Below are 23,570 nucleotides of genomic sequence, written 5' to 3' on the forward strand. Positions count from 1 at the left end.
TGTTCACATGTGTATTTTTTTAACCACCTATTTTACTAACCAGCTATCTTGCTGCAATATGCAGAGAAGCTATCAGATTTCATATTAATGGCATTTGTATTTAGCCAGATGGCAAAATGCAGATGTTAGTGATAAGTAATGTTCTTTAATATTCAAATCAGCACTGCCCTATGCTCCTTTACAAACAGTCTCCATTCTGATTGCTCTATTTTTAAAAGTGTAGCTATTATGAGTCTACTGAGAACAACTATTGTTTAGAAATAACCAAGTCAACTTCTTGTCCTCAAAAGCACTTGTAAACACAATACCATAACTAGTAAAGGCTGATATGGGGTGAAAAATCAATTTCAGAGATAAATGAACTGAAAAACACTTCACATGGTGAAAGAGAAAATAAAAACAGAGACTGGACTGGGACAAATGCTTCTCGTGTAGCTTCATATTCTGTGTACCTGTACTAAATCTCTGTGTGAATGCTATATTACAGCATTTTCTTTTTACTTGCAACTTCCATAGTCGCCTGTTTTCTCTCTCTGCAAAAGTTGCATTAATCCTACAGATGGCTGTTTGGCTAGTGTCTGAGGACCTCTATCATCATATTTGCTAATTCACAAGATATGGGACAGTTAATGGCTAAAGATAGGGTATCTGACCTGTATTTGAGAGAGAACAGGAAAAAAAATTGCCTTTTACCTACCATTTCCTTCATGTTATCTATAATTTTCACATGCTAATACATAAGAATTTAGGAAGAAAGGGACTCCATTACAACAGGTATTGTAAGGAGTCTGACTAATAGATGAGTTTTGCTTAAGAGAGGTTGAGGTTAGCCTCTATTAACCCATCTTACACATTTTCTACATGGTAATGACTATTTGTTATGATGTATGCAAACTACTTGCCTGTACATCTGTCTATCTGAAGTACATCTACTTAATAGGCAAATGTGCCCCTCACTTATTTTATATAAGCCCTTAAAATGGACTTGGAACCTTTGAAAGTTTTTCACAAAAGAAAAAATCACTTTAGAAAGTCTGTGTTATGACAATTAGGCATAACCCCTAATCCAGAAAAAAAAGTATAAATTAGTAATGAATGTTTCCTCTCTCTGCAGGCTTGGTTATTATGAGGGTGGAAGGAAAAAGTACCTATTAAGGTATGGAAGAGTTAGCTATGAGGATATTAATACAGATACAGACTGGCATATGATCTGCATAGCAGTTTGTATTTGAATGGCAAGTTTGTTAGCACATGGAATTACTTAAGCTGCTCAGGCGTGTGAGCTGAGCAACATCTGTGATTTGAATAATGACTCAACTAGAGAATGATTTGTCTTCAGTATTACAAACTTTGAGAGAAAATATGGCAATTTGCTTTTATCATAAAAAAAGACAGAATGTAATTACAAAATCTTATCACAGCAGTATTTTTTTAAAAAGTAATATGAATCATCAAAAGAACAAATTAAATTCAGTAGATGGACACAAATATGATGCAGTAAAATATCAACAGCAATAATATATCAAAACATGACCAGCAGCTGAACCCAATCAAAATTTGACTGGATTATACAAAAGTCAGTTGACAAGATGCATCAGCTTTAAATTTTCTCATTACATTTTAATTCAATACCATTTAGCCTCTTACTGGCCACATTCTGAAATGCATTACTGAGACTTGGCATGGAGCATCCTATGACACAGGGATGGGTGAAAACAAATTGTGCCTAGTGTCTCACGTGCCGGTTACATAGCCCCTGCAGTCACCGTGCTCACACAAGCTCACAACCAGACTAGTGTTTATAACATAAGCAAGGAAATATTATTTAGCCAGTGGAATATTTTGGTTAAATTACATAGATTTCTGTCTTGCTATTCTTTTGTGATCACTGTCATTTAAGTTCTTGTGTCTTTATTTTGTAACTTTATTTTTTCAGAAACCTCCATCAGCCTCATGCTGACCTCTGGGACTCTGGTTAGCATTAAATATTTCACATTCCTTTTTACCAAATGCTCCTCTGTGTTTTCTGCTGAACCCATTATTTTGGGAAGTAAAAAAGTCACAGTATGTAAACATAATAGACTTTTCTATGGCATGCCTTGTGCTTTCTTTTGTCGTCTCCTTGCACACACTATGTACATGCAGCTGCTCTTCCCCACTAATTTAGGTGGTTACTAATGGTAGCGGGTGTTGGATTGTAGATCAGTTTATGAGGTTCAAGAACAAGAGGGATGGGATTTACCATCAGGGAGGTTATCTTCTACCCGACATCTTCAAAACCTCCAGCTCTGTCACATTTGTTACTCAGGACAACTTTTGTGCCCCTCTTGGCCCATGGAGGTGTAGTTAGGGCTGAGCCTGATGCTCTTGAGAGATGAGTCTTTGAGTTGGGTACTCAGTAATTTTGCTTCTAAACGACATTTTGCTGCAACTTCTGTCACGACAGACCTAAAGGAACCTATTATTTCTGTTTAATGAGGCATCATTATGAAAACATAATGGAGATATAATTGACTGAAATACCAGCAGAAAATTTGCTTGATCCTCCTTTTCCTGAATGAGGTTCTTTTTATCCTACAGAATTATCTGCAGAAAACTTTTAACCAAGTATCGAGTATTTCAACTAAAACCTATCTTTGTTTTAATGTTGATATCAAAACATTCTACTATGGAGATACTGTGTGATACCCAAGGATAAAAACTGATCCATACAGATGGAAATGGTAGCTAGCACTTCTTATAGCAAGTATTGTACACCTGTTTTCTTCATCTAGCAGGATTGTGAGACAAAGTGAGTGCAAGGGAGTTTCAGCCAGTTCGGGTTCTCTTCAGCAGGCAGCTAGAGCTCCTAAGGCTGAGGGAACAGGGTCAGAGCTATGTTGTATGACTGGTGTACACAGGAGAGGTAGAAAGAAAAGACCTGGAGACCTTTCCATTAAGGAATCTGGGGAAACCTAATCTTTCAGTTTTGCAAGTGGGGCAAAAAGGAGAGGAGTCTTTGTCTGTCAGTTAGTTGTTGCTTCAACACAGCACTCTTCCCTCAACAGGCAATAAAGCAATTGTTGATGAAAAGGTAAGGTGGGAGTTCATGACACCAAGACAAGTGCATGTTTTATTTCCGTGCCTACTTCTGACAAGGGCCTGAACTGTTCTGATTGGATGAGGGAAGGTGGGTTAAGGATTAAGGAGCTGAAACACTCTGTGAAAGGAAGGTATCATGGTTTAATCCCAGCCGGCAACTGGGACCATGCAACTGCTTGCATACTGTCCATAAGTGGGATGTGGGAGAGAATTGAAAAGTGGGGAAGGAAAAAAAACTCATCGGTTAAGATAAGAACGGTATAATAGGACAGCAAAGAGGAAGAGAAAATAATAATAATAATAATAGAATATGCAAAACAAGCGGTGAACAATGCAATTGCTTGTGGCCCATGACACCACCTGTCAGTTCCTGAGCAATGATATTTGCTCCCAGGCCAACTCCAGTTTATATACTGAGCATGACATCATACGGTAAGGAACACCCCTTTGACCAGCTTGGGTCTGTTGTCCTGGCTTTGCTCCCTCCCAGCTCCTTGTGCACCTGCAGCGTTCTCGCTGAAAAGTTCTTGACTTGGTATAAACGTTGCCTAGCAACAAACAAAACATTAGTATGTTATCAACCTTCTCATACTAAATCCAAAACACAGCGCTATACCAGCTACTAGGGAGAAAATTAACTCTATCCCAGCTTCAATCAGGACACCTTCACATCTTCAGATAGTCAGAAAGGGTTGATAGAAACCTGAACTTGTGTGAGCATTTGTAAGGGAAAACAATGAGTTCTTAGATCTTATTAAATTAATTAGCTTTGGTCTCATGCTGAAGGGAGGACTAAATACAATAACATGCTTTTCTTTTTACCTTTCTGGATACCCTGTAATGAAACAATGTTTTCTTTCATATCTCAGGCAGCACAGGGCAGATTTTGTGGAAAGGTTGTGAAGGTCTAACTTACCTGTATTTATTCACATTGCATAGTATCTTAGCCTGATTCATTCCAATAGACTTGCTTACAAATCAAGTTTCTATTCAATTGTGATAGAAAAATCAGAATTCATTTTACAGAGTTGAAATTGCAAATGTTGCTTTAGAATTAACAATGGAGTCTTGTCTACCGCAAAGACATTAGGAGACAGTAAAATAGCCCATAGTCAAAGTTTCTATACTTATCTCATCTTCTGTACAATGTTGTCTATTCTGTCATTTTATCACTGGTGAATTTTTGCTTTGTAGTTCAGAAATTAGTAGTGAGAGAAAGCTGTAAAAAAATGAAGCTCAAACTTGACATCTCAGCGTGCTCCAAGAAGAGCACTAAAACGTCAACTGATTTGCCAGGTCTTCAGGCACAACTACGGTTTTCCATTAACACATTGAACTAGCTCTGCTATAACAGATAAAAGTCCCCTTCAAAAGAAGAAAGAAAAGATTTGGAGTAGGTCATTACCTAAATTAACTAGAACAAAAAAAAATTCACAGCTTCTTTCAGAAAGCTTACTACTCTGCAATGCATACTTCATTCACACAGGTCTTACCACCAAATATTTATCAATTTCTTGCTTTTTTATCTGTTGTTTTCTAGAGGTATATTCTTACAAAAGTGATCAGCCTATAAGAAGGAAATTATTTCTTTTGCTGCAGGTGTATCGAGCAAAAGATGAAGAAGTAATTTAGGAGTTGGATTTGTATGCAAATTTTCACTTGTTCAATTATTTCACTTTATAATACTTGGTTTTAGAGTTATTTAATCCTGCACAAACATCTGCAATAACAATAGTAGTGTCATAAATGATTCATATCAGTTTAAGGGAAGAAAAAAAAAAAAGCCTTCACCCAAAGTTTCAACATTTCAACTTACTTACCCTTTCAGATAAACCCTTGGATACAGATTAGGCCTTCACATCTGTATTCTGGATAACTCCAAGGAGGCTTCCTGCTCTGAGTACATAACAGGGACAAGCTGTTACTGGACTCCACAAAATAAGCACGTGTTAGGGGCTCCAGTGGCACCTATTTAGCAGCTCTGCTGCTGATGTACATCACAGGTGCCTGTTCTTCCCCTCCCAGCTCCATACAGTTCTACCTGGTTTCCTCAGCTTGGTGTGGGGGATCAAGCCAAGCCTTGACATTGATGAAATCTCTGCATTTGACAAGTATAAAGCACAACTTATGGCCACGAGCCTTATAGCAGCTCAGAAACAGCATGTGCCATTTTTCAAAGTGAGTCCCCATGCAGGAACTGACTGGAAGATAAGTACACTGAAGGAGCTTGGTCAGGCAGCAAGAACCAATTTGTCCTATTGGAGAGGTTATTTGATTGAGATTTTGGGAGAATCACAGAAGAGCAGAGACTGTGAATGAGAACAGAATGAGAGAGTCACTTCAGCCACCTGAGAGACATACAGGGTCAGGGAGCAGATGCGTGGGTTATGGATGGAAAGCAAATTATTTTCCCATGAAAAGGAGTTGCAGCATAGGCACTGAGATTGGTAGTGACCAGCCAGCTCATCTTAGTGGCTTCAGTGTTCCTGCATGACTGAAATAATGACAGGGATATTTTGATACCTGAATTTGCTCATAACTTACTACTTGGTGTCAAGGAGGAGTATGTGCACAGAATGAAAGGAATCACAGAAAAGTTTATTTCTAAAAATTGTCCGGGAAATAAAAAGAACAAGACAGTGGACAAGGGCCTCTCCATAAATCTGCAGATTAATCCTGAATTAATGTTTTAAATCCAGCCTTTAGTTACAGGAAGAGGTGTTGTCCCTTTTCCTTGCAAGTGATTAGTGTCCTACATAATTCAGTGCTAGCCTTTGGGTGTTTGCACTGCTATGTACATATGTGTACTCTGGCAATAAGCCATAGTCACTCACCTAATGGTGAGGATTAAAATGTTGAACAGCTTCTCCTTCACTGTGCACTCTACCTTGTCAATGAGACAGAGCTCCTGGGGAAAATAAAAAGGTTGCAATCACATTTGCAAAATCTGAGTCGCAACATTATAGATGAAGGAAACAAGCTGCGATTTCACATGCAACTTTTATTCTTACACTCCCTGCTCTTGAGCATTTAGAGTTACAACTTTGTTACTTTGATAATAGGGGTAGTTTTTTTTTTTGTCCAAAGAAGTCTTATGAAGAAACCCATTATTTTATACACATCTGTAGCAAAGTGTCTGCTTCTTGATTCTTCAGGATCATTTGCCAGCTAGGACTATGGCTCTTACTATGTTCATTGATAGCAAAGCTCTTAGCCCATATGAATAAAAGGAAATGGCAGGAAAAGAGTTGAGACATACAGAGTGTCATCAGGACATTAATGGAGAAAGTCCAAATAGGTGATCTCTTCTTGATCTCAGAGCCTGGCTTTTTCCACAGATATTTGTGGTGCAAACTTGTCCTTATGTTCAGTTGTTCTCATTCCTGTATTATTTTGGCAGATTAATTACTGAAACAAGTGGCTTTTTAGAAGTCTGTTTGGCAAGCCAAAATCAGAATGAGACCACAAAGACACTTCTTTTACTGACTGCATTTCTCCCAGATGAACTTTAATTGAGTGTCATAAAGAAAAGGTCTCAGAGATTTTTTTTGTTGTTTTAGGAAGGTTATAAGAACCATAGGAAACACTAGAAAGCTAGACACCATTTATCCCAACTGACCCTATAATTTAGATAGCTCTTCACAATAAAAAAAATCCCCATGATAAGTGGTATTTTCAGATTTAGCAAAAAGTATGAGATGATCCTGGTTTTATGTTCCTGTGTTCATGCAGCTTTGACACAGTCTGATTATTCTCTGGAAAACCTTGGAACTATGCTCTGTACAAAGAGAGAGAAGTCTTCAGTCAGATCTTGTGCTGTATGCAATCTGCTATAGGAAGTGTGTTACTCTGTCATTACATACGAAAATGAGCAACCCTAAAGTGAAAAGGATTAATTTTCTTGTATCTTATAGACTTCTTTGTTCACTTTTATGTTTATTCTTTGTGTATAGAAAAACACTGCCTCAAAAAACTTAAGTACAGCTTAAGATATAAGATGATGTTGCTGTTTCCAAGTGACAAGGTTTTTATAAGGTAAAATAGGATAAAACCTGTTCAAAGGAAAAGCCAAAGGGTTATTTATGTGAGTCATGTATCCAAATTTGCTTAAGACTAGGAGTAAAACCAAATTTTTCAAATGCAAAACTAACATGGTACAACAAAATACTCTCCTTGCAAAATCATAAAACCTGTTGATTTCTAAACATTCTAGATAATGCCTAGAAATTCTTATTATTTTGGTATCCTTTGGTAATTCTTACATAGCAAAAGAAACCATCCTGCTTTTCATCTCCAATGATGAAATTACACAGGGGAAAAAAACCTTGATCTTTTAAGAGATGGAAATCTTATTTTCTTATATGTATGTATATATACATATAACACTTCTCCATTCCCCCAATAAACACTGGAGTTCACTTGCATCTGATAAGTGAGTTTGCTCATTCCACATCTTGCATATGTTGAGTAAACTCTAGAGAATTTCACTGGTTGAAGGACATGATAATTATTTTTCCTTTTTAGAAAAAAGGCATGTGTCTTAGCCAAAGAACTGGAAGGAAAAAAGCATTATTTTGTCGTTTAGCTTTTGATTCTTTCCATAGACATAACTCTGAAGAGCAAGTAAAAAACTGTTTGACTGCAGTAGATCTAGTGCTTTCTGAAAGATTCACAGGGCTTCTTTTTGGTATCTGGATAGCACTGTGATATCTGCTCATATCTCTAGTTTCTGTTGGCTGTGTTAAGGGATGTTAAGATGTGACTGCCTCCTCCAGCACCTCCAGTCCCAGGTCTCCCCCTTCCTGGACACTGTTGCCCACCCCGATATGCAAGGCCTCTCTCTTTGGGCTGAGGGATGTAGCTGCCACTTTCTCCTTTGCTGGTTCAACCAGCAGCAAATCTGAACAGATTTCCCAGTGTCACACAGACAGGACAATGACACATCCATCACACAGATTAGCATGGACAAGGCACTGCTTTCAATAGGACCCACATAAAATGTAAACATAGAAAGCCAAGACCCTCATCATCAACTGGTAGAGATAAAAGGTCACTAGGGAAGGCACACATCCAGACCCACACACACTCCGCTTGGTTTACATGACTGGCCCCATTAATGCCCCTTTCTGTCTGTTCCCTCTTTGTTCCTCACCATTCCCGAACCCTGCATGGTCCCTTATCAGATGGCATAGTCTCACCAACCCCCCAACATCCTGGGTCCCCAGGTGTACATCCTTATGAAGTTGTGAAGTCCGGTTCACCTGCAGTTTCTTGATATCCCACCAATTAGCGTGTCTGATGAGGTTTATTTCTTGTGTTTTTCTCCATTAAGTTTTTCTGTTGTGTCTCTATATTTTGTTTATGGCTTCCTCCTTTTCTTATTATCCCTTTTTGTACTGAAAAAGTCATTGACTGGATACCCTTAAAGAAGCAGACACTCTCCTTCCCCACACCCTTACAGGTTGTATTCAAACACATTACAGCAAAGAGTAGCTACAAGGTCCTTGTGAATACACTTCTGAGGTTAGATAGCAGAATCAAGAAAATACTAGCTTCTTCTTGCCACTAAAATTGAGAATTTTAGACACTTTTTCACTTTTTTTTTTTTTTTTTCCCTACTGATCGGATAACTTTGATTACCAAATAAAGTGAAGTTGGTCCATTAGTATGAAACAGTTAAGAAAACACTCTCCAAATAGATCCTGGCTTTAAGAGACAGGCCTGATGGTACAGTCATTAAAGTAGAGAACATTCTTCTACAAGTTAGAGTTTCACAGGCCTTGGGAAGAAAGCCATAGATTCCTATGAAATGTATAATATTTTCAATTTAAGTTACAGCTAAAGTTTTCAACAGTGTCACTGTATTACTGTGAGTCCTTTCATAGAGAGGCACAAGAAAAAAGGTACTGTCCTCTGTTACTGTAAGCATACTGTGCTTTATTTTTGTTTCAGTTGTGATCTTCATTAGCATATGGTAAACACTCTCATATATATGTTTTTCAGGTCAAAAGGTGTGCTACGGTGAACTGAAGCGTTCCTGTTACAAGTTAGCGTATTTCCAGGACTTGTCTAGACGTGTGGGCTTTCAGGAGGCCCGCCAAGCTTGTGAAATTGATGGTGGGGCTTTACTGAGCCTGGAAAGTGAAGCTGAGCAGCAACTAATAGAAAACATGTTGCAAAACCTCACTAAATCAGGCTCTGGGATTTCGGATGGTGATTTCTGGATCGGCTTGTGGAGAAGTGGCGATGGACTAGCCACCTCAAGTGCCTGTCCTGACCTCTATCAATGGGCTGATGGAAGTATTTCATCATTCAGGTAAGTCTATGAGACTGCTTATTGAGAAGGTTTCATGCAAAAAAAATTGAGAGTGAAATGCACAGCAAGTCTTCTAGAAAGAAGCTTGAAGGCTTGCGGCCACACTAAGTTAAGTAGCATCCTTCCTTAAATTCCCCAGATAACAGGAAGATGGCAACCAGGGGTTTGAATTTGAAGCTGTGAAGGATGACATAGTGTGGCTTCAACCTACAATTATCTCTGCTCATGTCTCGTGAGTTTGTCTCTGTATGGCTTTTGGAGGATTTCTGCCCCACACAGAGGATTTCGGATGTGGTCTGAAATCAAACAGACAAGTTCTGCAAGATTCTGGCCACCTTGAATCAGGGAGACAGATATCAAGTAATTTAATCCATGTTACTTAGTGTAAATTACTCTATTTCTGCCTTGTCTTTTGAAAAGCCTTTAATTTCCTGGTTATGCAAAAGACCAAAGTAGCAACAACTCACACAACTCTTCTGAGAAGAACAGAACAATTAACAGTCAGATAGGAAAGAAAACAGGTAGCAGAGCAGTAGTGTGTTATTTCTGCAGAGGTACTTTAGTCAGAATTTTATTTAAGATCCAGAGATATGGAGCACAGGCTCTAAACTCCTTTCACAGAGGTGTTGTGGGAAATGCAGCATGTCTCTGAAGAGAATGGGAATGGGACCATTGGGGTTGACAAGTTTTCTCATGTAAACTGCTTTCCTTGGCATCCTTATGAACCTTACCTTCAAAATCTTAAAGTCTGTCTTTATGTGTGCCACTAGAAATTGGTATACAGATGAGCCTTCCTGTGGAAGTGAAGCCTGTGTTGTGATGTATCATCAGCCAACCGCAAACCCTGGTCTGGGAGGGCCATACCTTTATCAATGGAATGATGATAGATGCAACATGAAGCACAATTTTATCTGCAAGTATGGCCCAGGTATGTGAAACTAAAGTTATATTTCACAGGTGGGACACTTTCTAAGAAAAACAATTGCCTTTTGTTTTGTGAAGGAATCAGCAAATGTCTTGTGGCCCGTAATACTCATTCCTTCGATGTGTGAGTCTCTGAGCTGACCTTAACAGGGGATGTAATATATCAAATATAGTGGTTATTTAAGTAAATCTATTTGTATCCAATAAGAATGTTTTCAAGGTTAATGTTACTGTCATGCATTCCCAGGTTTGCTATGTTTTTAACTTTATTCTCCGCAATGTGTTTCAAGTGGCTACTTACTACTTCCCTTCTTGCTATCAAGTGAATGACCAAGAGATCTCTTGGTCCTGTTATAAAAAAAATTACTATGTCATTGCACTTTCAAACCTCTGACATTTCATACCAACTTCTGTGTGATGTCTGCTTCTAAAAGTTTTGACTTGAAGAAAGAAAAGAGAAGTCCAGAACAGCAGGAAGAAAATCCTGCATTCATGCATGTACATTTATAGATGTGAAAAGCAGATGCACGCTAGTTCATATGGTGACAGAAAAATCCAGATCTTAAGCAATTTGGCTGTACTTCCAGACATGACATAGGTTCTGCATATGTCAGTAGAGGAAACATGAACTGTAAACTAGAACTTGGTGCAAACAGAGAAAGAATGTGAAAAGTAAACCTTCAAGCTGAGCCTGTAACACTTTCTACCTCTGCTGGTACTTATATTAGATGCAAACATGTTTTTTTGGCACTATCATGCAAATGTTTTCAAATAGTTAATGATGTGTCTGCTTTTCAAAAAAATAAATTGAAAGAATGAATATGAAATCCTACTCTTAGCAGCTATTTGACCTACTTAATTCTGCAGTTTCCTACCTGCTTTCCCTGTCCTCATGATCTAGCAATAATGACTCTCTTTGTAGGGATCTATTTGTCTGTACAGATCCAGGCTATTTTCTCCCTCCTGTTTTGGTGGGTAGACAGCTTTCTCACTGTTTAATATCTTAATGGAGATATTAATGGCAATTAATAGTTCAAGCAGGTATTAAATACTTGGAAGCCTTGATACACCCACACATGCTATACTCACACATCTAATCCCTCCCTTCAAATCTGTTCTTGCTTCTAAAATTATTAGTGACTATCATTGTCTTATGGTGATCTCTTATCATTTTGGTCACACAAGCCGTTAAAGGAACTGTAATGTATAAAATTTTGTTGCTCTTCCAATTGATTGCAATTATTTTGAAATAAGAGAACATAATAAAAATATTTTAAGTTGTTAAAAACATTTTTATGTCAGAAAATACAGATTTGATTAAGAAGACTTTGTTTGAAGTATATTTCATATCTTAAAAAGCAAACAAATATAAGTGAAATAATTATTCTTTAATAGTGAATGACTTACCATTCTAGATGTGATGTGATGTGATAACTGTTTTTTTTTCTATTTCTTTCACACACTGAAAAAATGCTGAGTATTTTGGATGGGCAGAAAACAAAATGATAACAGTAACAATGAAAATTAATTTATATTTCTTTCACTATGTAGAAATAGATTACTAGTGTATAATAAGGTATATAATAAGGCAAACAATATGTAGGTAGATTATTATTGGGACTGACATTGTTATGCAGCTAAATGCAGTGCTGTTGAATTGTAGATATTTACTTTTGAAGCTGTTGGAATTGTGCTCTTTAGGAAAAGAGGCTATTCTTCAAGAAATATATTTTTCTATCACATGGAGAAAAGTAGATGCATAAATGTATATAAACAGGTATATGACATTTCTTTCACTGCCTGAAGAAAGTACCACAATGTTCGTAAGAAAATTACATTTATTATCTAAAACCTAGTGAGACTTGCAAATGACTTTCCCCCTCACCAAATCACTGTAATCACTTCAACATCAGCCATTTGCAATACAAAACCCATCCATTTTACCAAGAGTATTAAAGTGCCACATGCATATTGAATTTCACATTGTTATTTGAGTATATGGTTTTTCACAACTGTCCTGGATGTTTTGAATACAGGGTATGTGATACCAGTCATCAACCGAAACACAGAGGTTGTAGGTGACCATGCTGAAGTTGCCTAAAATTGTATCAGTGTTTATTAGGTGGTCTTACTCAAGCAGGATTTACAGTTCTGATAGTCACTTCCATTTTTGTAACCCCTTTTTATAGTACCTCCCTTGACAGCATTTACTGTTGCAATGTTCAGTCTGGCTTTACATGATATTGATCATTCAATGATCTTAAATTTAATTATAGGTTGGTAATTGCAACCACATTTAGTTCCTGTCCAACTCCTGGAGGTTTGATTGTACAATGAAATTAAAAACTCATCTCCTCTTCTGCTGTCTAGAGCCAGAACTCAGTTCTTTTTGGTATTTTAATATCTTTCTTTATATATGGCCAAATGTAGCCACTTTTAAGCAGAGCAAATGAAATAATTGCCTTTGTTCTAGTAGGCTTTATTGCTCCTTTGATTTCTTACAGCAGTTTGTGTTTATCAGGAGACTCAGAACTGCAGGCTAATAGCACTATATTAATCTAATCTTATGATAAAGGCATGGTATTCTATCAGTCATGCAGATTCCACTCCTGTGCCCATCCTTTCAATATGAGGTAATTATTTCTATAATCTCCACAAACACTTAGTTGTAACAATAGCCATAAGTAAACTTGCAAGCTTCTGCAATACAGCTCAAAGCCATGAAGTGGTTCTTCAGTTTCTGATGCATTACAAGAAATATGAAACTATCATTCTTCTGTTGGTAGCTTCACTTCCTGATGTGCTGTGTTAGAACCCATTGTCCATGGTTTGCCGGTTGGAAAACTGAACTATATGAAGCTGACATCCAGCCTCACAAACTCGTGCTGCTTTGTTTTGCTTCATAGCCAAAATTCTGTAAGCATTATTTTGAAAATGTGAATAAGATTCAAGTATTAATCAAGAACACTTCTTCTTTTCTATTGTCTTAGGGTCATCTACCCTAATGAATCTTTGAATATGTTAGGAGTTTTATTCAGCACAGGAAATCAAGGGATTCAGTGATTTAGCCAGTAACCTAGCAGAAGCCACCAAGCATTGGAACTAGAATAAACTATAGCCCTTTCCTAAGGAGAAAAAAAGTACAAACTAGAAGCGACTTGACACTACTTTGCAAATAGTCTAGTAAAAACATTAAATGCTGAAGAATTAAACAATTATTGCTTTGGAGAATGTATACTGCATGAAAAATAATGAAAACATCTGTTTTACTACACACACTTTTCATTCTTCAACAATTGATTTCAGATATTGATTTAACAGATAACGTCTTTGAAAAAGAATTAGGAGACAGAGCAGAGCCAGATTATGGTAAGAGATTTCAAAATATTAAATGGAGTTTTAATGGTTAATACATAACTCTAAGGATAGCTTACAAGAACGTCCAAAATCACTCAAGTTTAACAGCCATAGTTTAAAACTGGGGCATAGGAAAAATGAATCCTTTAGAGAGCAATGGGTATGAATAGATGGCTGTAGATCATGATAGCACTGCTCATAACTCTTGTTCCAGATGTAATCCTAATTTGGCAATAAAATCCTGTTTAAATGCTTATATCTAGCAGTTTAATCAACCCTGAATAAGTTCACTTTTCCAATATAAATTAAGATGTAATTACTATTGATTTATTTAACAACATAACAGCCACACTTTGTATGCACTGTTTCCTTTACAGGTGTTTTTCCAACAGTCCCAGCAGGAAATCCTTATGACACAAGCAAACCAGAAGATCAGTATCATGTTATTGCTACTGAAACAGGTAATGTGTTCATATGAATCAAGTGTTCTGGTAAAAGTATTAGCAGTTCTAGTAAAAAATATCAGCAGTAGACTCAGTTAAATTAATCTTTAACTGTTTCCATTATTGTCAGTCTATTTCCCCAGGAAGTGCCCTGAAAAAGTATAGCTTTGAGTAACATTTCACATGTTTTAGTCAGTCTTCTTTGTAACTGTGGGAACACATTATTTGCATGTCTCTCAAACTTCAATCCAAACCTACACTTTAGCAGTCATTGCAATCTGCACCATGTCTCTGACCCCAGTGAGTCTGTCAGGATTTCACTTGTGTTCACCCAGCTGTGGAGGGTCTCCTGTGCTGTTATACCGCATGCCTTGCCTCTCTGTATCTCCTACCCACCTCTTCCTCAACCGATGTAACAAACACGTGGTGCATACACTATACTATATCAGATACCTGGGGCCCACAAAAAAAGGCACAAATAACTCCTAAAACAGACAGGGAGTGACGTTTTCAGTTCTCTGCAGAATAAGCACTGTGCCATACCTCCCATATGTACCCTGTGTTTCGAGGAGTATCACATGCTAGGAGGGGTTAAATGCTTTGAGATTTCTAGCACTTGATATTTTGAAAATGGATACGTAGATCCTAGGAGCCTGCTGTTGTTCTCCCAGCTCCTTAATTGAGCAACTCATGTCCTGAACAGAGTCCTGTGGCTCAAGAAGAGTTGTAGCATAGCCTTAATTCAAAGGATTCATAAAATCATAGAAACATTTTGTTTGGAAGAAACCCTCAGGATCATCGAGTCCAACCATAAACAAACTCAAGCACTAAACGAAGTCCCTACGAAACTTGTCTAAATGCCTTTTAAGTACCTTCAGGGATGGTGACTCCACCACTTCCCTGGGCAGCCTGTTCCAATGCCTGACAATCCTTTCTGTGAAGAATTTTTTTCTAATATTCAATCTAAACCTCTCCTGGCACAACTTGAGGCCATTTCTTCTTGCCCTATCACTTGCTACTCAGGAGAAGAGACCAACACCCTCCATGCTACAACTTCCTGTCAGGTAGTTGTAGACAGCAATAAGGTCTCTCCTCAGCCTCCTTTTCTCCAGGCTAAACAGCTCCAGTTCCCTTAGCTGCTACTCATCAGACTTGTGCTCCAGGCACCTCAACAGCTTCATTGCCCTTCTCTGCACTCTCTCCAGCACTTCAATGTCCTTCTTATGATGAGGGGCCCAAAACAGGATTCCAGGTGGGGCCTCACCAGTGCTGAGTACAGGGTGATGATAACTTCTCTAGTCCTGCTGGCCACACTATTCCTGATACAAGCCAGGATGCTGTTGGCCTTTTTGGCCACCTGGGCACACTGCTGGCTCATGTTCAGCTGGCTGTCAAGCAACACCCCCAGATCCCTTTCTGCCAGGCAGCTTTCCAGCCACTCTTCCCCATGCCTGTAGCGCTGCCTGGGGTTGTTGTGACCCAAGTGGCCTTGTTAAACCTCGTACAATTGGGCTTAGCCCAATGATCCTGCCAGTCCAGATCCTTCTGTATGGCCTTCCTACCCTCCAGCAGATCAACACTCCCACCCAACTTGGTGTCATCTGCAAGCTACTAAGGGTACACTCAATCCCCTCATCCAGATAAAGAGGTTAAACAGAACTGGCCCCAACACTGAGCCCTGGGGAACACCACTCATGACTGACTGCCAACTGGATTTGGCTCCATTCACCACAACTCTTTCGAACACCTCTGAGGAGGAACTCAGGATTTTACAGGATTACCGCATGGGACTATGAAAAGCTAGTGTTCCCTTTCCATGCCTGGCTGGATTTGAGCCATTTTCCTAACTGATGTTCCTGTTGTTGTAACTCGAGAGAAATGGATATACAGATGAACTGATTTTTAAAACAGATAATACTGTTTAGACAAACAATGCAAAGACTATCTACCTGAAACTCATAAACAAACCAAACTCAAACATTCACATTTATTCTTGCTAGTGAAAATTTGTTCAAAAGAGGACAACAGTTAAGAAAGTCTCCACAATTTGTACATATAAAGGTATATTTTTATAAAAAGGGCATGTGGTTACTGAAAAAGAGTCACTTTCTGGAAGTTGTAGACCCTGCCCTCTAGTCTGGGCAGATAGAGTGCCATCTTCTATCATTTCCCACTCCTTTTGCCTATGAACTTGCAGGGGAGCACCTTTAGCTCTCTCCACATTAACCAAGGACAGTGTAAATTTGTATTTTAAGGGAAACAGAGAGACAAGAGCAAGGTTTGTTCCTCTTGTGCATGGCTGGGAATCCCAGATGTAAGGGCCACTGACTAGACGGGTTATATGGACCGTAAAAATAATAGGCTGTGAAATACACTGTCTTTAAATATTTGAATTTTCTATTATAAAATTGGAAAGCTTGCATTGACACACATAGAAAATATCAGACTTAAAGTCCTTAAGATATGTTTTGCACACTGCTGAAGAAGTACTATTTTATTCTTGATATTGCTGTGTCGTCTTTTTGGAGCTCTTCTTATAGAAGGAATGTGTAAGTGTTCTTTTTGTAATTTAATGTATTTCCGATATTTTACTCCAGATGTTTACTCATGTGGTTAAGAGTATTTTAGCATGGAAGACATTAATGAGAACTTTCTGTCTTATAGGTATAATTCCAAACCTAATTTACGTCGTAATACCTACTATACCACTACTGTTGTTGATACTGGTGGCTTTTGGGACTTGCTGTTTCCAGATGCTTCATAAAAGGTAAAATATTCTAATACAGAATGGTTTTATAAGGCAGAATTCATGTTTCCATTGGCAAGCTATTCATATTGAAAGACTGCTTACATCTGTCTCTAAATATGCAAATAAGCATCTCTTCATCCATTAAAATCCAAGTAGTTTACAGCTGAACGTTCATCATTAGGTTTTTCCATAATACAATGAAATAGTTCCAGGTCTCCCAAAGTACATTGCCATTAGGACTTCACCTGTTTCTGAAGAAGATATCTTTGCTGACCATTTTTTATACTGAGGTTCTGTCAGCACTTTACCTCTTCCATCATGATTACCACCTATACAGCATGTGGGCTTTGGGGCATAATAGTGGGATTCTCACTGATACAGTGTGAACTCAAGGAGTCTCCCCAATTTCTGACCAAAAGTGTAGTTTTTTCCCAGGAGAAATCTAAAGGGCCAGCAGCTGTTTAATGCTGTTTGTCCCATATGAGCAACAGGCGGGCCACTGGAGCAGACAAACTGAAAACAAAGAAGCAAAAACATGTTTTTAGCCACACACCAGTGCAAATCCTTTGTACATCATGTATTTGTCAAAGAAGATGCATAAAGTAAACACACATGTGCACACAGATGTAGCATAAAACATATTATTATGCAAATAAGAAACATTTCAGTCTGTGATACAGGATATGTTTTGATTCATGTTTTAAAATTCTTTGAACTTTTTATCTTTCTCAAAATGTGATTTACCAAGACATGACAACATGTAATTTTTTTTTTTTTTTTTTCCTGAACTAATCTTTCTGAAAATTTCAAGGATGCTTTTCATACTGCAAATTTTTTTCAGGAAGCATTCTCAAGTTAATGTAATCCAGAAAAGTTTCAACCAAAATGTGTTTTATAGATAAGCCCTATTTTGGTAAAACAACGAGAGTAATAAACAGATTCACAAGCTGTTAACCCTCTTGAAGAGCAGGAATACTAGTAAGGAATATGACAGCACTATTTTAGGAAATTAGAAAAAGAAATTCCTCCTTACTTTTAGTCTTTATTTTTTCTTTCTGGGTTTTATTTAGGACTTTCTGAAAATAGCTGAAATAACTTATTTCAAGTGAGAAAACACTCCAAGTGTCAAGTCTACATATGGCTCTATGAGTGAGTGTACACTGATGTTTGCAGCATTCTTTAGTGATGTCTCATTGAAACAAGTGAACATAAGGAGAAGATCTTTTTAGCTCTGCATCATAAACTAGATTGTGTCATTATGTTATGCATTTTCCTATAAAGAAAAGGAAAATGTGCACTTTCCAACCTGTCTTATGGCAGGCAAATTCATTGTTGTGAAAGGTTGTATCCAAACCTAAGTGCTGGGGCTGTAGAATGTTGGAAACAAAGCAAAAAGAGTAATAAAGGAACCATATAGCAATTATAAAGGTAATCTAACTCTGGAACCCTCACTACAATGGACCTGGATTTCTTGGTAAGTATGATATACATGCTCATATCTTTTCTGGCAGCTCTTTCGCTCCCCAGAAAAGGTTTAACTCTCAAAAACTCCTGGGGAAAAATGAGAGAATCATGGCCCACTGAAATCAATAGAAATAGCCTTGTTGACTTCAGTGGGCTTTGATCAGGCCTTTGATGCTATAGCAGTTCATCCAGAAGTAATTCATCTGAACTTCCAAGACTTAAAAATTGTATGACACAGATACTGGAAATTCAGCTTGGAAGATTTTATTTTTCTGTTAACTGATTAGTTTGGTAGATTAAATGATACAAAAATTAGGAAGAAATGGATTTAAATCAAAGCTTTTTTTTTTTTTTTCCAGAACCTTCATTTTGGGTTGCACCAAAGCTTTTATTTAAAGAAAATAAAACAAATTTTCTCAAAAATTCATTTTGGTATCACCAAAAATGAAGTATTTTATTTTTTATCTGTTGAAACAGAACTTCATTTTTAAAAAAATGTTGCTCCATATGTTTCAGTTATATTTCCACATATGACCTACCTTGCAAATCATTTTGGTCCATCTCAAATTAACACTTCTTGGGTAAAAAGCAAATTAGAAAAAAAACAAACAACAAAGGCAATTATTTGAATTGATCATCTGAACATTGTAGAGCTTTAGGAAAGGTATTATATCCTTCTGGGGAACGAGGGATCCCCAGCTTTCCAAATGAACCTGACTTCTCATTCTTTTTTAGGCTTCCACAGCATGGTGACCTTTCCTCTGAAAGCCACAATCCATGGCCAACCAGGACATGCCTAGCTTGAAAGGTCATGACTAATTTTGCCTGGCGTTGGGCTCTTAAAGGGTAGTAATAAGGCAAAGCAAAACATCTTCCCTGTAGCTAGCAGAAATGGTCAGCTCATTCATGCTTAGATGCTCTCCCTTTCATTTCTTCCAGGGAAGCAAGGAGAAACTGCTTCAAAGACCCATCTCCATTATCATCTGAATGCCTTGCAGAAAGTTTAAATTCCAACCTGGTATATGTCTCAGTTTCTATGATTGCATTTGATGGTCAAAATAGTGATATGCTCAAGCTATTTCCTGTATCTTCCTTACCCCTCTTACTAAACCCTATTTCCTGAACTGAATGTATAGCTGTTGAAAATCAGCATGGGTTCGCTGGAGATAAGCTCATTTTATACAGCTGTAGTTCTGATCCAAGGTATTTAGAAATTGTTCCTGCTGTGTGGCAAGCAGTCTCCATTCAAAGCATTTCATCATTAATTTATAAAATATACCTAATTTTGCTATATTAATCTGGAAGTAAGTAGTGAAACAATTTCTTAAAGAAAGAAGTGCTGAAACTACTTGATTAATTGCAATTGCTTTGTTTATAGCATTGTGGCCTGATCTAAAGTCCACTGAAACCACTGGGAGTCTCTTAAATTACTCCAATGGGCTCAGGTACATAATGCATTACTTGGTAGGACTTCAGAGGTAAGTCTGGAGGAACTAAAAACTACTGTACCGTCCAGCTCCCTCAAAGTACATTTTAAATCAACTCAGGCTCGCATTTACACACCAGGGAAGGAAGAAAACTGAATGCATAGGGCTGTTGGGATCTTGGCTCTCAGGTTTCCACCTTGCAGAATTTTGTACAGCCACTTCTTCTCCTTTGGTTTTTACTTAATTGGAAAAACAAAACAAAACAAAGCAGTGGAAAAATCCTAGCCAGAGAATAAAACATTTTGATTGAAATGCAGCTGCAGTGGCTCATGAAGTGCCTTTTCACTAGACTTGAGTGCACTGTCATCTACCAACTAAGGGAGGGAAGGTGGTGTGCTGTGGCAGTCATGGCAGAGGTGCTACTTATGTGGAAGGACTGGTGCCAACTTGCTGGATACCTCAGGGCTCCCTGTGAAGATCAGAGTGAAAATTTTTGCAGTGTTGCAGAGCAAGTGCTTTTGGAACCAGTTTTCTCTTTTTAATTTAAAAAAATAAAAACAGACACAAAAACTACTATTGACAGTTTTGAATGAAAACTAGGCCTAAGGAAGCTTTCTACCAGTCATTCATTGCTAAGAGTCTGATTCATGTGCCATTATTTCATTTGGAGTTAGGTCAAGCCTTGAAGGGGAGAGACTTTCTGGCATACCAGTATGTGCTGGCACCTGTTGGTGTACCGTGGTCGCAGGGGTGCAGTTCTGGGGTGCACGTGGGCAGGGTTGCAGTAGCCCCCTGGGGTGGGTGGGCTGCACCCTGAGCACCTTGGACGTGGGTTCAGGGGTGTGTGCCCTCTTGTCTCCCATATGTCCCCTCAGACAAGGGAAGCACCCAGCCTCCCACCACCCTGGTCAAATGGGGTCTGCACCCATCTCTGAAAAGGCGACTCTGTATGAGTAGGTGTGGATTAGATAAATGTGAACTGAAAACAAAAAACAAAACAAAAAATCAGGCCAAGTAATTTTAGTTCTTGGAAGGAGCGCTGTTAAGCAGGGTGGTCTGGTAATTTTGGTAACAGTTGCTTACCTCGACCTGCCACTGCAGTGCTTTGCTTGGTGCAGAGTGGGCATGACCCTTTTGTGGAGGGGGAACCGATGCTATGAAAGCAACAAAGATGGCCTTCAAATAGGGGATGAAATACCTGGTCTGATCACAAACTTAAATCAGGATTGCAAAGGCACACATGCACTGAAAATAGTTTATATTTTTATTTTTCAGTAAAGGAAGAACAAAAACCAGTCCAAACCAGTCCACACTATGGATTTCAAAGACGCCTAGGAAGGACAGTAGCATGGAGGTATAACAGTTTACTGACTGAAAACAAAGCAAAAATAACATTTTGCAGTCAGGATGTATTATAATGTCATCAAAGAACATTAGCTTGGAATGGCTTGAAAATGCAAAGGATCTACAAGAATGAACTGTAAGCTCCCCCTTGAGGCAAATGTTCAGATCATTTTTATATAGTGTTTGATTATTAATTCAGTAACAAAATATGCCATGCTAAATAAAGGGTATGTGTTTATTTTGCTAAGAGATGTAAGTTAGCTGGTTGTGAGCAATGAAATGAACAGAGCATTTGAAGTTTTTATGGGAAAATATCTACAATGTATATCAGTTTTACAATTGTTTGTAGTTAAACAAACCCTCTTTGTTTCCTTTAGTCTCTCATGCATTGTAACGTAGTTGATGTACTGTAAATGGAACTGACAATTTTACAATGTAACAATTATTTATCTTTGCATAAATGTTTGATACAAAATATTTGTTTAGTATTTATTTGTACACCTAACAGTTTTTGATCCTCAAGCACACAAATTATTGTATTACTGACTAACATGGTCACTAGCAGAGATAGCCACTGTGTTGTGACATCAATCTGATGTGGCAAAATTCAAGGATGCATAAAAGTCATTTGATGTCATATAATGAATCCACTTTGCCAGGGAAGGACCATAACTTTTTGACATATTGGTCCAAGGTCAGCATAAATCACTTGGCAAGTGGTACCTCATTAATGGGTGTCTTTTGAAGGCAGCCATTAGTTGTCATTTAAGTAAAATATTTTTACTTTTTCTGGGGAAGAAAAATAATATCACAATGGTAAGAGTTTAAGATTACTTGTCTCAGTAAATCTATGTAAAAAAAAACATTAAAGATCATTTAAATATAGCTAATAGATTGTTAGGACTAACGTAAAGTTGGATCAAAGAGAAGAAATATGGCTTTTCTTGGGAGTGAAACTAATAGATTCCGACATTACTCAGACTATTAGCTAGAAAAGCATTAATTATGTTAATTGATAGACAGATTTAGATGTAACCTTGATACATTTGAAGTCTTCTTTTAGAGTTATCATTAACATCATTAATGTCCATTCCCTTTGGCTCCTTAAGAGCTTTCTGTGCCATAAGAACGGTTTTGCTAGTCATCAGGAGTAGATCTTGAGGTGGTAGCAATAGCACTTTGGCTGATTTGTTGGTGACAGTCTGGTGCTGTAGCAGATCATTAAGGGGTTTTGCTGCAGTTGCAGCAGGAGTTCAAGAGCACAAATTCAAGCCGATTGGCTTTCCATTAACACAGATGCAAAACTATTACTGGTGAAAGTTGGGGAGAGCAGGACAGAAGCAAAAGCATATTACTCTTTGGGTTGCTTACACTGTGCTAGCTGATGTTGGCCACAGCTTTGAATTTTAAAGACAAATGTGTATCATTTTTTTTTTTTTAAGTATAGGGAAAAAAATTAAAAGGGTATTTAAAGTTCAATACCTCTAATACTAATTGTGCAATGCTATTGCTGAAGCACTTCTGGAAGCATCTTGATGTTGCTGTTATGCCATGTTTTTACTTCCTCTTTGAAGAAGCCTTCTTCTGTAGTTCTGTATGGTAAGTAGTGCTGTTCATACGTACAATATTCTATAGTTTTCCCAGTCAGTCACAACTTCTTTCTTTGTTCGGTTACTAACTTCCATTTCCCTTGTAGGGGTTGTAAATAGAGAGAAAATACTATAATCCTGTATGATCACCAAGACCAGAATTGTTTTTCTCCTGAGTTAAGTATTGCTTAACTCAAATCGGGGCAAGAGAATCCTCTTTCTTGGGAACAGTTGCTAAACCTGATGGGTTTTAGCTTTTTTTTATTAGTGGTCTTGAAGGCTTAATTCTTCAAATAAAATCGGGAAGACAGGAGAGTAAAGATTTACATAAAACTATTTCTTAGTACATTATGCTTCCGAAGGACACGTAAAGGTGTAGCAACTGATATTTTGATTAATGCAGCAGAAGTAACAGAAGTAATTTCCATGTAGCAATTAGGAGAATGCAAATACCTTCAGATTACTTTCTTACAGGGAGAAGGTGATTGCTGGGCATTTATCAGCATGGACTAGGCTTAAACTCTATGTGAAGGAAGAATGGAAAGTGTCATGCAATGTTTTTATTATAATGAACTCAAATTCTGTATGTAAAAAGAAATATTGATTATTGGAACAAAATATTTCCATATTATATCACCTGCTTAGGGGAAGGAAATAGTTTCCTTCCATGTATTTCCTTCACTTAGGAGTAAGTAATTCCTAGGTACAAGGTAAAAGCTAAACAATCTTAAGAATCTGTTTCGAAGACTGCAAACAGAGCCCAGATCAAACTTATGGTCTGATGACTTCCAACTTTAAGTAGGTGATTCTACTCCGTGCAAAACATACAAATCTCATATATAAACAAATTCTTTCATCTTTATTTCCTTTACTTCC

General features: G+C 37.8%; 1 protein-coding gene across 2 annotated transcripts in view; it reads left to right on the forward strand.

The window, feature by feature from the left end:
• CHODL (chondrolectin) overlaps positions 1-21,121 on the forward strand; it is a gene marked incomplete at both ends in the record, with an annotated part of 29,961 nt that extends 8,840 nt beyond the window's left edge. The window contains 6 exons of one of the 2 annotated variants that reach the window (XM_080362366.1): positions 9,085-9,397; positions 10,168-10,325; positions 13,628-13,690; positions 14,056-14,139; positions 16,786-16,888; positions 21,037-21,121. In XM_080362366.1, coding sequence (XP_080218492.1) covers positions 9,085-9,397; positions 10,168-10,325; positions 13,628-13,690; positions 14,056-14,139; positions 16,786-16,888; positions 21,037-21,121 — 806 coding nt within the window. The remainder of the gene's footprint in view (positions 1-9,084; positions 9,398-10,167; positions 10,326-13,627; positions 13,691-14,055; positions 14,140-16,785; positions 16,889-21,036) is intronic. The other variant, XM_080362367.1, reaches the window with a different exon arrangement.
• Positions 21,122-23,570: the final 2,449 nt, after the last annotated feature.

The sequence above is a fragment of the Nesoenas mayeri genome (assembly GCF_963082525.1).
Source record: "Nesoenas mayeri genome assembly, chromosome: 1".
Lineage (NCBI taxonomy): Eukaryota > Metazoa > Chordata > Aves > Columbiformes > Columbidae > Nesoenas > Nesoenas mayeri.